At 43.5% G+C, this 14,168-nt stretch overlaps 1 protein-coding gene across 2 annotated transcripts; it reads right to left on the bottom strand.

Moving 5' to 3' along the window:
- Positions 1-740: 740 nt before the first annotated feature.
- Positions 741-13,955, bottom strand: dcn (decorin). Of its 2 annotated transcripts, none has more exons than XM_057022493.1 (8): positions 13,770-13,955; positions 8,421-8,662; positions 5,324-5,436; positions 4,491-4,704; positions 4,005-4,118; positions 3,813-3,906; positions 2,811-2,949; positions 741-2,048 (listed from the first exon to the last, which is right to left on the bottom strand). In XM_057022493.1, the coding sequence occupies exons 2-8, from the start codon at positions 8,641-8,643 to the stop codon at positions 1,848-1,850; spliced, it is 1,098 nt and encodes a 365-aa protein (XP_056878473.1). In that variant the 5' UTR covers positions 8,644-8,662; positions 13,770-13,955; the 3' UTR covers positions 741-1,847. The 2 variants fall into 2 exon arrangements, with proteins under 2 accessions (XP_056878473.1, XP_056878472.1); XM_057022492.1 differs by having other exon boundaries at positions 13,751-13,775.
- Positions 13,956-14,168: the final 213 nt, after the last annotated feature.

The raw sequence follows: 14,168 nt of genomic DNA, 5'->3' as shown, positions 1-14,168 counted from the left end.
TCTGAGGTCCTTTTTTCAATTATTATTTTTATAGCTTTCCTTTTTTTTAGGGGCAGATGATTTGCTGTGTGTGTAATTTAACCCCACCAGAGTTGGCCTTCTTGCGATCTTATAGTGACCGTAAAGTTTATTACCCTAATAAAGTTTATAAAAATGAAGCTGTGTAACACATCACCACACAATTATTAATACCTGATGCTCTTTCACACTTTCTACGTGCGCTTCTCATGTTTGGAATTGATTTAAACTGTGGAAATTATGATTTGCTGCCTCATCCCGCTTGATTTTCCCAGTAAAAAACAGGCCTCTTATCTAAATTGGAAAGATTCCCCTATTATTTCCTCAGGAAGTTCCGGTTTCCTCCCTCAAATCCTTGTCACAGAACACCAGATAGGAAGTCAGATGGCTTCTGTCCGTCCTTTAAATGGATACCTCATGTGATGATGTGGATTTTATTAAATAAATCGAAAACTGTCCAAGAGCACTTTGTCACTTCACTTTTTAAATGATCAATGCTAAAATTTAGTCCAGAAAAACAGTTTAGACCTGGTTGACACGCCCTGACATCCAAATCCCAGAGAATCGGACCCACAAGACACACATCTCACCTGTTTTCTTTTCACCTGTGCCTCCTCTTGACCTTGTCCCCCAGGGTAGTTTTGTGTCCGCGCTAACCACCCTAAGCTAGGCGGTGCGTAGAATAAGACATTGCTTGGTCGTCACATCCACCCAAGAAAATGTCTTTTTCCATTAGTATTTTTATTTTGTTCAGGACATGTTAGCAGGGAGCGCCTGCTCCGGAAAAAAAAGAGGAACATTTTTGTAGCTGATATATTAAGTCTGAGCTATGGTAAGTGCTTGTGCCCTTGAGTAAGAGATGTTTTTATACAGCATTTATATACAGCATCTATACATACAACATTCACACCAACATGGTTGCAGTGGGCATGCCAGTTCACGTAAACCCTCCAAAATGTTCTCAGCTTGTATAAAAACAACCAAAAAAAGGGGGAAAGAAATATAAACACACACTGACAAGAGATTCCAGAAAGCACCGGGTTGAAGTTAAAGAGAGAGAGAGAGACAGAGAAAAAAAATAAAAGCATGCATATACATCTTTGGAGATGGCTTCTATATTTTTCACCAAGCTAATTTCACCTTTTTCCTTTTTACTGGAACGTTAGAAGTGGGAATCGAGGGAAAATAAGCAAAAGAAATCGCAACGTGATGGGAGTCACGCTCGTTTTTTATCACTACTTGAACAGAATACAATGCAAATAGAAACTTTGAAGGAGTGCGGCGTGGTAAAGTTACATCGAACGCTATACCTAGTACACAGGTAATCTAATACATTCTAGTTATACCAGTTGTTAAAAGGTATTGTAAATAAAGAAGTTAACCCCTTGCTGCCTGGTCTACAGGCCAGCTCTTTCACAATTCAGTGGCTAACATTCCAAGTTTTTTTTGTGTCTGTTCTTTTGGTTACATGTGACAGCATGTGTGTGTGTGTATGGGTGTGCGTGGAAAAAACATCTCTTGCAACTTTATTGGTTATGATGTGATGTGTGTGTGAGCGCACCACCGTGGTATGCTGGCGTTTGCTGTAGGCTAAATGTGCTACGGTTGCATGAACCTGGAAGCTAATTAAAGAAAGATGATATGTTGTGTTCAGAGGTCCAAGTCCACCGAGTGTGGATTAATGAAACCATCGCTTGGGGGGGCAGAGTTTGGTAAGGCAAGGGGTCAATGTTGAGGATGGGGCTGCAGGACAGACACACCCTCTTACAAAACTGTCACACACTCATTTACAAACGCATGCTCCCTCGCGGAGACGAGCAGGGCACGCTCTACTTCTTCCTGTAGTTGCCGAGCTGGATGGCAGAACGCTGGAAGACGCAGCGGAAGGTGGTTGGCTGGACTTCCCAATAAGGCACGGGGTTGCTGAACAGGCTGATGCCAGAGTACATGGCCTTCTTGCTGTTGATGCTGGGAGGACAGAAGTCTCCGGTGCCTACGGCGGCAATCTTGTTGACGTGGAGGTAGACCACCTACGGGGACGGATTTAAATAATAACGACCTTGAGTCGCCAAGTGGGATGTGCACGGCAACAATTTGGATAATAATAAGTCAGAAAAATGCAGAATAATCTCATGCAACCCAAACTGGATTCCTGCAAAACCAACATTGCAAACCAAAGTTAGACCCCGAGCAAGAGAAATAAAATAGAAGTATATGAAAATATGAGAGAAGCTAAACGATCTCAGCTAAGCTAAAACAAGCAATCCATTCTTTGTGGTAAACAGACAGCAAATGAGAGCAGCTCTTCTAGCCTTTCCTCTGTCTTTACCCATCTGGACCAATAAAGTCCACAAATGAATAGCAGCTAAATAGCGAGATGTTTGACAGGTGTGAACTTCTGGGCCTCGTTAACAGGGAACGTATAACACCAGTGAGCTTGCAGGTAATTTACTCAAAATGATTTGTTTTTACGAGAATGGGACGGATGAGCAGTTACTTAAGCTCCAGAGCTCTATAAAATGGTGAAATGAAAGGAAGCTCAAATTATAACATCTCTAAAGGGGTCTGTTTACAATCCCCCGTTGCTAAAAAACATACTATTTTCTCGGGATGGGCTGCACAGACTGAACCCATCAGAGCATTGTTATGAAATCCTCGGGTGCCCGGACCCACCTAAATCAAGTCAGCTTATTCGTGATGGTTTAGATCTTAGCAACAGGACTGTATGTGATTGGGTCGTATAATAATCTCTATATTTACGAATCCAGCCAGTTATAAACTAAAGCATGTACCTGGATATACTTGTGGTCAGCCAGGCCAGAAGGAACGCTAGTCAGAGCGTTGTTGTCGAGGTGCAGCTCCCGCAGGTGGGGAACATTAGCCATTGTGCCATTTTCCACAGAGCTGATGTCATTGTCGCTCAGGCCAAGTCTGCAGGAAAGAAATCAGAGACGCGGGTATGAGCAAGAACGCTACAGAGCAATTTAGCTGCCTAAATTAATTACCAGGAGTCAATGGCACACAAAGCTGAAGTAGGACTGCCAGAAAGCTTCTGCACCTGTCAGTGAGGCCATTATTATCCCAGTCTCAACTATGTGAAAATGGAAAAGAAAAGCCATCCTTTGCTCATATCCTCTCCAAAAAACACTTAACTCACCCTATAACAAAGTGTCCTTTGTTCTAGTTTGGAATGCTATCTGTTGCCCAATCAAAGACCTCATAAATGTGGTGATTTTACAGGCAAACCAGGTATTTTAATTGTCCAAAAACTATTTGGTGGGATTTTGCTTACACAATAACGACTCCATTAGCAGCAAAACCAGAGGCTAAAGGCAGCATGGAAAACAAAGAGTTAATCCCTGAGTTTTCATTATAAGAGAAGAAAATGAAATGTGCCTTGTGAAAGATTTTTCCTATGTCTTTAAACAGTCTGGTTAGCAGTGACCAGGAACATATGGTCACTCATGTTAGCCAACTAAATTGAATGTCATTACTCAAGTTTGAGTAAAACATTCTTCCTTTTGAAAAAAGCTTTATCCATCTGCCAAATTAACTAGTTTTGGAATATCAAGCCTGTGTCTCTGCAGCTACTGGTTACCAAATTACAATACAATGTGATTTCTGTCACGTTTGGAGTTCATTTGTCTCTTTTAATTCAGTTTGTAATCCCATAAAAGGAGGTCACAGGTCACACGGTGGCAAAAACTGCACCACACAGAATCTGCTACTAAAAGGTGCCACCAGCCCAAGCCCTCCTCTTCTAGATATTTAGATAAAGAAATAGTTCCTCTTACTTGGCCAGGTTCTTCAGACCCTGGACACTGGCAGCCGTCACCTTGGTGATTTTGTTTGCATCCAGATGGAGCTCAGAGAGAGAGCTAGGCAGACCTAGAAACACATAGGATGGCCAAAAGCATAAATAATGACAAGAACAAGTAACTTCAAACAGAAAGAACAATTTGTTAAAAAAAAAAATAGAGCTGTGCCTTTGGGTATCTCTGTAATGTTGGTATCTGCAATTCGGATGTAAGAGACCCTCTTCAGGTCGGCAAAAGCGCCTTCGTCGATTCCTGCACTGTTCAGAGGGTTGGAGCCAAGCTCTGAGAACACACACATCAAAAAAAAGAACATCAGAAACTGATGAACACGAAATCAATTCCCCCGCTGGCCTGTTATGAGAACACAGAGCTGAGTCATGAGTAAACACAGTCTTTGGCAGGGAAACTGCCCGTATTTGCACGCAGACTTTCTCTGCATCACATTGCCTGGTTTATCATGGATTATCATTCTTATACCCTTACACTTTCTGCACAATTTAGGCTTTTTGAAAGAATTTGTGTGACAGGAAGTCTGGAAACAAATCACAAGAGCAAAAAGGAATGGAGGGCAGAGAGGCTAACACTCATTTCTACATTTAAACATTTTCTGAGCAGTGTTGCCCTATAAAATCAGGGAAGTTTATGGCCTCATACCCATGACGATGATGTTGGACATGCCCTGGAAAGTGGCCTTTTTGATCTTGGTGATGGCATTGTCATGGATGCGCAGCTCCTGCAGGCTCTTGGGCATGTTGGGGGGCATGTCCTTGAGTGCATTCCTGGACAGGTAGAGACGCTGCAGCTTGGTCAGGGGGCTGAGGGCCTTGTTGTGGATGGCGCTGATCTTGTTGTTCACCAGGATCAGAGTCTGTGTGGAAGGGACAGGGAGAAAAGGTTCTACTGTTACACATGTTTGATCCTCGCTGCCTCAGGGTGATGGATGGACAGCTACAATTCTTCCTCCAAACCAGCCTGTTCTTGTTTAAAGGCTTATTGGATTTTGAAGTTCTAAAGTTAGAGCCTTGAGACCCGCACAGTGAGGCAATAAAGCTGTACCTTTAAGCCTCCCAGCATATGCTGAGTTCATTTTAAGAGGAATTCCCCCCTGCTGTTTGGCATGTGAGCAGAGGCAGGTAGACGTGAAATGTCTGGTCTCTTCTCATACCAGTTACACTATTGTGGGATCAGCACCAGCTGTCAGAAGGTTATTTATTGGAAAAGTTGGCAGGAATGAAAGTTCAGAGCTCATTGGTGAATAGCATCCATGTACCTGGTTACTTTAGGAGATGTTGGGATTAACAAAAATCATATCCAGAGCATTTTTTTGTCTGGGTAAGCCTTTTCAAGGATATAATACCTGATCTTGTTTCCTGGTGAGGAATTTGCAAGGCCTCGTTTTAGGGAAGAGTTACAGTATAGTTAGATAACCCCTGGCCTATCTTTAGGAATAAGACAGAAGAGAAGCTGAGCAGATGGGAGGGACGTACTTGGAGTCCCTTAAGGTTCTTGAAATCATTCTCCTTGATTTCAGCTATCTTGTTGTTCTGCAGGTCCAGCAGGATAGTATCATCGGGGATATCCTCAGGAACTTCCTTCAAACCTGATGGGAAATGTTTAGATGTTAATTTTGATCTTGAATTTTGAAGAATGCTTGTCACAATGAATGATGCATGACGGACAAGTTTTTCATTGACAACGTTTTAGCCTTATGACCTGACTAGTGATACCCAAATTTTGGGGATCTTTTAAAGCTTCCACCCAGAGATCGGAAGGACTTTATTTTGCAAGTTGCATTGTTTCGGACTGGCAAATCAGATTTACAAAAACACGTTACAATCAAATTTGGACAAATGGGAGTTTAACAGTTACAACAAACTGAAACAACAGTCTCTGCATTGCTAATTCCTAAGGTGGGGGAGTTGGAGCCTTAATGGGTTTTATGGTAGTGCTTTAAATGTGCCAAATGAGTATTGAATGTGCTTTGAGACACATATGGTGGAAATTGGCCTTGAAACAAATTTCTTTTGGAGGAAGTGAGTGACTGCATGCCTAGACACTAACTTCACGCAAAGCTGTTTTGTTGGCAACTACATCGCGAGGCGGTTTAGTTGAGTTCTCGGAAAATGAGTGGAGACAGGTCAGAGTTGTGGCGGAGCAATCTACTGCATTTCTTTCTACGGTGCTTACGAAAGAAAACGATTCAGAAGTTGTCATGGACTCTACAGCTCTCAGATGTGTCAGCTCTCTTGTGTCAATTTGTAATGAATGGAAAAATATTTGGCAATTAACATTAAATAGAGTCATTATCTGTCAAAGAAAAAAAGGAGTTTTGACACATACTTATTTCAAGCCTGGTTTTGGGCTTGATTTGCCCCCAGCACGGTCAAGAACGTCTGTCCATGAATGTTAAGAGTAAGTCAGTGGAATATTAAAGGTAACAGGACACTGAAGATATCTATCAATGAACCAAAAGAAAGCATCAGAAAACCAGACCTGAAGTTGTAGGCGGTCAATATGCAGATACCAATAAAAACAGCACGGTGGAGCTGGACCCAGGGCTGACATGAATCAGGTCGAGACAAAGACCAGACCACATTTGTGAAGGAGTATCTGGCTATCTCAATAATTCAACAAACTCCTCACAGGGTTGGCAACCCTTCCTCCATTCTCTACTTTAAACTCAATTGGCAGTGCTTTAAGGGGTTCCTTACGGAGACCACCATCGATCGGTCAATCAGCCAAAGAAGCATGACAAGGTTGGAGGTTCATATGAAGAAACTGTGACCGCATCATCTCAAGATCAGGCTTGCTGAAGAAGTGCCCTCAGTGTTAGTGGACAGGTAGCACTGGTGGTCCTGAATGCCCAACAGGACCTCATGGTCCACATGGAGCACCCAGACAAACTGCTATTGACATGTCAACAGATAAAGAAGTTATTAATCTAGTAAGGACACGTTTCAATATTGAACCCAGCACTTTGTGGTAATAATGGTTTGGATACTGAGTTTTATGGAGGCAAATTATGTTTGGATATTTCTTATGAACAAGATTAGAGTTGAAAAGAGTCAAATAATTTAAAAAAGACTTAAAGATAAACATATTTTTTGATGCAAAATTTGGGATCAAGCACAAACATGACCTTCTGTTCTCCCAAACACTGATGAAAAGCAGAGCCAACAAGGATGTTTCCTGTCCTTACAGACCACATTATTACACATCACTAATATGTGGCAGTCTCTGCTGCTTCTTCAGATTTCAGATTGTTCCATTGGATAAAAATCAGATATCTTATAGGTTAGTTCTGTGATAAAATCCTGATTATTAAGTCATAGTCTTTAGTAGTCATTATTATTAAGTCCTAGTCAAGTCTTTTCTGTATTATTCTGGTGGCTGTTGCTAGGATGATAACAATGCTTTTAACATAAAATCATCTGCTGGTGGCCGTAAATATGGCACTGCAGGACCTCCTGGTCCACACGGAGCACTCTGACAGCAAGAAGGTCTTACTGCATCAGTAAAAGACACCACTTTTGATCCCAATTGTGAGTACCAATACAGGAAATTTGCTGACAGCACTTTGCCATCTTGCCACTGCTGATCTCTCCAAATACATGTATATATATACATAACTTCATAGCTTGCATGTGTGTCAGTGTGAGTGTGCTGTTGTGCACCGGGCCAGCAGGCCTGGGGAACAGATGGAGGTTCAGGAGGTCCAACATGTCTGATGCAGGAGTGAAGTTATGTCTCTGAGGTCTGCCTGAGTCTGGTATCAGGACTGATGTCATTGAACCGGCCTTTTCCCAAATATCACGCTCCAACTGTATGGAGCTCTGATCTCGTGTCAGTGGCGTTTGCCCATGAACCACCTGCCCTGATTTGTATAGGCCTAAGGTAGACCATAGACCTTTAAAATGAAAACCGCTCACAGAGATCAACCCCCAAAATGTTGCAAAGCACTTTTATATAGAAGAATAAATGAAGTTGGGGACTTTTCTATGACACAAGAGTTTTTATGAATCATATAAGCTGAGTAGCCACATTAGCTATAACAAAGGTGACAGTTGAGTAAATACTTGTCATTGTGGTCAATTAAAACAAATCTGCCCCACTAATTGAGATCTTGCTACTGTACCATTTTAAAAGAAAAAACATTGAAGCCTGTTCACAAACATCTGGAGGAGTTTCACAATTATCTCATTCAAAGTTAAATAAACACTGTAGTCAGCAAAATGGATCTGACTGCATCTGTGAGCATTTAAGACTCCACCAAAGGTGTCATGGTCCCAACAGAACTCTGCAAAATGCATAAAATAACATACCCCTCAGATGACCCCTTGGGTGTTGGTTGGATGCTGGGACAAGTCTAACAATATTTTTCCTTTCTCCTGCAACTCTCCCTGCACTTTATAGTTCCCCTCCAGACACATATGAAAGCACATATAAATACTGGTGCTTAAACTCAGTGACGCAGTCCCAGATGATAAATTTGTGCATCATTTGCACCTGTAAGCTTGTTTTACTGAGTATAAGAGTAGATGAGATTATATAGGAAAGCAAAATAAAAAACATGCATAGGGTTACCGAGGTCTGAGCATTGGACCACTCTCAGGTGGCACTGGCATCTGAAGGGGCACTTGGGCATTGCAGGCATTGCAAACACTGGGGGGTTCACTGGTTCAGGGGACACCTCAGGTACACCGGATCCAGCATCGTCCTCCATCATGAAGTCTAAGAAGCCGGACTGGCGGAAGGGCAGGGCCCAGCAGGCGGTGACCAGAAGCAGAGAGAGACAGGCCGACTTCATGGTGCTGCAAGCAGGGAGCCTGCAGAACAAGAAAACCAAAAAGGTTTGTGATGGTTTTGCTTGTGGAGCAGTTTGTGATTAGTGTGAGGGAGACAATGAGACATTGATCAAGGCCAAGAGGTGTCAGAGGTTAAGGCCATGAGGGTTAAACACCTGGGTGTAAAACTTTAAAGTGGTTGGTGAAATATTTGAGTCGGTACTTTAAGCCAAGATGGTGGAACAGAAAACCGCAAGTCGCAAAAACTAGTGGGCTGCTTTCAGTAGCTGTAATACTTAGGCCACAGCAGAGAGAGATAATAATAAGTTTCAACCTTTATGCCAATTACATTTTATCAAAAACTTAGCCTAAATTGCTAATTGTCCTCCAGCTGCAGGATGTTGCAATCCAAGAGGGAAGGTGTCTGCAACACTGACACCGGTTACATTAACTGCACAATGGTTCTCCTGAAGTTTCAAGCTAATTTACCGAGTTTTATCAGTTCATTTAAAAGAGGTGTTCAAATTACATGTGTACGAATCCCTTACAAAGGTTACATTTTAGAAGAAAGTACTGGCATACTAATGTGTCACATGCAAAAGTAACCTAATTTGTGTTGCCTACAATACCTGTAATATAAGGAAAGCAATGAATTTACTTTGGAAATAAACAGTTAACAGCTGCACATTTTCCATTTAAAAGTGATGTATTACAGTAAAAAAAAATTGATCTTTTTGTCAATACAGCCACAGCTGAAGAGAATCCTGCACAGTAGTCTATTTTTAGGTGCAACCACAACCTGATTTGCCCGTACTCTCAAACTCCAGAAGTGTGGAAATCCACAAAACTCCCCGACTTTGAACACACGTGAGCACATGAGAAAAAGTGCACTGGAAGTTGCTCCTTCCTCCTTGGTGCCACAATAATTGAAGGGCAGATTTGAACCTCAGTCGCTTGACCCGAACATCGTGACCAAGATGATGGAGCTAACGAAAAACCAGCAGAGCTGAGAGCGAATGGGGAATGGTTTGCATGATTTGTGCACATGCATTAGACTTTGCGGCATTTTGCCGTGAATGCAAGTAACCAATGTGCAAGTATGAATGTTTAAAAGGCTGCAGCACTGTCACATAGGTTTAGGTTACTTTAGGTCGTGGATCGTGACCCAGTGGCTCTAAACTCAGGTTGTAATTATAGTCTCGGTCCACAAAACAGAAAGGCGGTATGTCTTCAGCCTGGTGTTTTTGGTGCTTTTGTACAGTTTCAACAGGCCCAGATCACTTCCTCACAGAGAGGAGGTGTGTTGGATGGGGATGTTTCCCTTGTTCACATCCTATGGAGCAGAAAACTTTGGAAAACACTAAAATGGTGATTTCACAAGTTGGCGAGTGGAGCCTGGGATTATATCACACAATGTTTTACATGTAGTTGCAGTTTTCCATCCAAACTGTTTACAGTTCTTTCAACTTCGCTCCTGTGGGGAGGTGTTGCAACAGAGATCTCCGGTCTGAACATACAGTATTTTCAGAGGACACGTTGTTCCAGACTGACTATCCTTGGCGGTGGTGGACAATTTTTTTTAAGTTAAAGGCAGATAAAGACTCAGTCCAAGGAAAACTTGGCTGCTGAATTGGGCTGTCATGTTGGATTTAGGGCAAAATTGGGTTGAGTTTGGTGCTTGTAGCTGCCATTGATTTAACCCACCATCAATAACAGATAAGTTTGGTCTGATAAGCATGACTCAGTAATACTGGAGAGGATATGAAAATCAATCATTCAGCTGTAGAACTGCAGAACTCCTCCCATCCGGTAAAACCAGAGAGCTAGAATATTCCATGTTTTCTGGAAATGTAGTAAAGGCCTGTTTTCTCCACTGATCATCGACCCACGTCTCCACGCTTTGACCCATGACCATGAGCACATAACCAGATATACATGCACATGTGCACCAGTGCAGGATTTCACACCCCGCCTTCTCCTCCACATGTTCTGCCGGGAATCCCTCAGCCCTCGTCTATGTCGGCTTCTGTTGTGAGCCAAAGAATGCCAAAAGGCAGCGACCAAAGTCCTCACAAACCAAACTTTATTGGGATTCAAAGGTCCCAGCATCGCTGTAGAGATTTAATGAAAGTTGGTGGCTACTTCATGATAACTTAATTAAGGTAAAAAGCAATTTTCCAGGATTTGATTGTAGGGATGTGACTGCCTGTCCAGTGTGGTTTTTTTTAAGCTTTTTTCTAGACTCCAGTTGATGCATGAGACAACCTGCTGTGCCCCAGGTGTGTTTCAATTTTTATTACCGGTCGGCTCTGATATACCCCTCCAGGGTGGCCTGCTCTGAAACACCTGAAGAATCTACTTAACACACACTCCTCAGCCTCCTTTATGTAAGTGTGCATGCTAGAGCCAGAGGGCTTCCAGAAAGATCATGCTGGAACACGACTTGACCATACAAACTCAACATTATCAGCAGGAGAATTGAGTCGGTCTCAGAGGATTAAAGTTACCCTCAATTCCCAGAGTGCTTCTGGGACCATGGGTGACTGGAAGTCAAACCTCGTCAAGACAAAAGTTTTCTTTTAACCTCCTGCTGCTTGGGAAATGCAATCTGGTTTTTGTTACCTTTTCCGAGAACTGATTTATCACTGGGGTGAAACTGAAATTGGATTCACCTCACTGTCAAGCAGATCAAAGTTTCCCCGTAATTTACCACATTCCAAATATTAAAGGATATGGACACGATTCCCAAAATACAGACTTTTCTTCTTCGCGAGGTAGAGTCACCGACTGTATCCAGTTTCATGTTCTGAAAAGGTCCATTCCATTTTATGTCACTTCCCAGAAAAGGTTATTATCCCGCTTTATCTTCCTCTTGTCTTATAAAAACCTGCCATTTGTCATTCCATGCCCAACCCGGAGGGAAAACGGGTGGAGGCTGACATTTATCCTGGTGTTGGCAGCACCGTTGTCAATACTCTTGTGTGTCCCTCTTTTGTCTCACCCCCACCTCCCAAGTCTGGCCCCAGCAATACTAATGACTCCCAGACAGGAAGCTGAGCTTGCATGAGAGACTTGAGTCATTTTCCCTCTTTTTCTGTCAGTCTGTCCTCTTTGTCACAGTTTTTCATTGACTTTGAAGCTTGGAAAAATCCATAATGGCGTAGAATGACCTGAATATAAATCATTTCTCTCTCCAATATTTTGCAATGGAGTCCAGATATATTGCAGAGTCCCACCTCCCAACTCACCATGGGCCTCCTGCTGCCTCTGCAGATCATCTGTCAGCAATGAGTCACTGAAAGGTATTTACAGGGCCAGAGGACGTTTAAAACACGTGTGGGCCTTTTAACTCCGGATGAAACCGAGCGCTCCCTCAGCGAGCCTGTACTGAGGCGCTCGGACAGTGTGGACGCATAACCACAATAAAATGTAGTGGGCTCTGCGAGGAGGGGCCGATGGGTATCACAAGGTTATAATGCAGAATTCACTGAGTGAGAACATGTGCATCTGCAAGTATGCAGAGATGAGGAAGTCATTTTGCATTAGAAAAATGATTCTGTTTTCAGTCTGGTCTTCAAGAATGTACTTTTCTCTGCCTCTAAGTGTGTTGGACATGGCTGAAAGATCTCTGAAGCCATACCATGAGGAAGCCAAGGAGTTGACCGCATTTCATCTGTTCCATGAGAGGAGTTGTCGGCTTACCACCAACCTCAGCGCCGCTATCTAGACGTGCCCAAACCTTTTCCTCCCTTTCTTCTCTTTCCATCACCTCCTCCCTCTCTGGGCCCTATCCTCCAGCTTATGGTGTTTTCTTTCTCCCTCTGAGTCCTTGGCAAGAAGGGCCCACATGTGGAAGATTTTGCTGGCATTTAGGGGCAACGGACCTCTGTTCATTTCCATTGTTAAACTGGTCTTTTTGACCCAAAGGGTTCGGGGTCCAGATGGGACAAATAATGCAGCCATGGAGTTAAACGCTGGGCCTTGTCTGGTTTAAATGTTAAACATCTGCTGTACCCACTGGTGAAATGCTCCACTCCTCTGGGTGCATTTTAGTGTGTGTTTATGCAACTTTTAACCTCGTTTCTTTGTCCCATTTTTCACTCGGTTCTTTTTTCCTCTTGTTCGGCTTCGCTGCAGCTGACTCTTATTAGCTCTTTTTCCCTGCTGGCACAAAGGATGTAACGAGTAAGCTGAGGCTTGTGTGGCGGCCTGTCGGGAAGCCCCCAGACTCCTTTGATAGAGGAAGCGGCACCGTTACAGGATTAATGTTTTTCTTTTTTCTTCCTCTTCATCATTCCCGCTTTAAAGCCTCTCACTTTGAGTTGCCCCATAGCGATTTGTGCTCTGTCGTGCTCAGGAGCAAATGCCCAAGTGGATCAGAGTGGATTCATACTGGGCCGCAGATCAGACAGATAAGAGACTGTGGTTAAAATGGTCTGGTGAGCTGCATAATGGAAACAGTAACTGCAGCGGAGACAACTTTTTTCTTTTTTTTAAAGTCCTGACAATGGCCAAAATCAACACAAAGAGGTTCTCCTTATTGGAGGTACCCCCCACCCAACATCCACCCCCTTTTCTCATTTGTAGACTAGTCATACACACCACAGGAGGAAAATGGAGACATGGAGCGAAAGCTAATCTAAACAAAGGGAGAAATGGAACAAATTAACGTGAAACGTTGGGTTTTCCATCTGAATATTCTGCCTCCCCGCTCGCTCCTTATGCTGACCTCACTAATGAGTTTTCCAAAACACCAAACAGCCTTGAGGAATGCACCCCCATCTGAAGAAACAACAAGACAAAGACAACCATCTCATCTGTCAGGCACAACCCGGAGTCTTTGAGGCAGGAAAAGCCACAGGAATATGTTTGATTGGCAGAGCAGCAAGGCACAAGCATCAATTGCCCCACCACACCCCCCCCCCTCCTCTGCCCCTGGTCACTGAGCTGTGTGCAGATTGGATTGAACATTGTGGTCCCTCTTTGCAGAGCTGTGGGAACAAGACTTGCCAACATGTCCAGAGTATGTAAGGGGTTGAAGGAGAGAAATGTGTGAAGACTGTGTCATCAGTACGAAACCACAGTTAAATTGCAGAAAGAGAAAGTTGCGTGTGATGCAGAGATACTCACGGCATGAGAGTTTTCCTACCTGTTCTCAGCAGAATCAAGGCAAAGTGAGGAGAGGTGAGATCGACTCCCAAAAATCCAGTCGGGGGGATGAGACTGAAGTGGCTGCGAGGTAATTGGACTCGGAGCGCGTGTAGCCAAGATCAAGCAGGTGTGCTCTGTCACAACAAGGGGAGGAGAGAAGGAGAGAGGAAGAAAGAGGGGAGAGAGAGAGTGAGGGAGGGGTCTGACACCACGCTGAGGGCCCAGACAATTGGTGGAGGACTCCCCTCCTTTTCTTTGCTGCTCGAACAGAGGTAGAGGGAAGGAAAGGAGAGGGAGTGGATATAGAGGAGCGGGATGGAAAGAAAGAGGAGGAGAGAGTCGGTTCTGGGAGTCACCCTGGCTATGACATCTGGTAATGAAAGGTCCGGTGGAGAAC

Source organism: Takifugu flavidus, chromosome 22, assembly GCF_003711565.1.
Source record: "Takifugu flavidus isolate HTHZ2018 chromosome 22, ASM371156v2, whole genome shotgun sequence".
NCBI lineage: Eukaryota > Metazoa > Chordata > Actinopteri > Tetraodontiformes > Tetraodontidae > Takifugu > Takifugu flavidus.
Note: the sequence above shows the minus strand (reverse complement) of the source record. Positions and strands in the feature narration are given on the sequence as shown.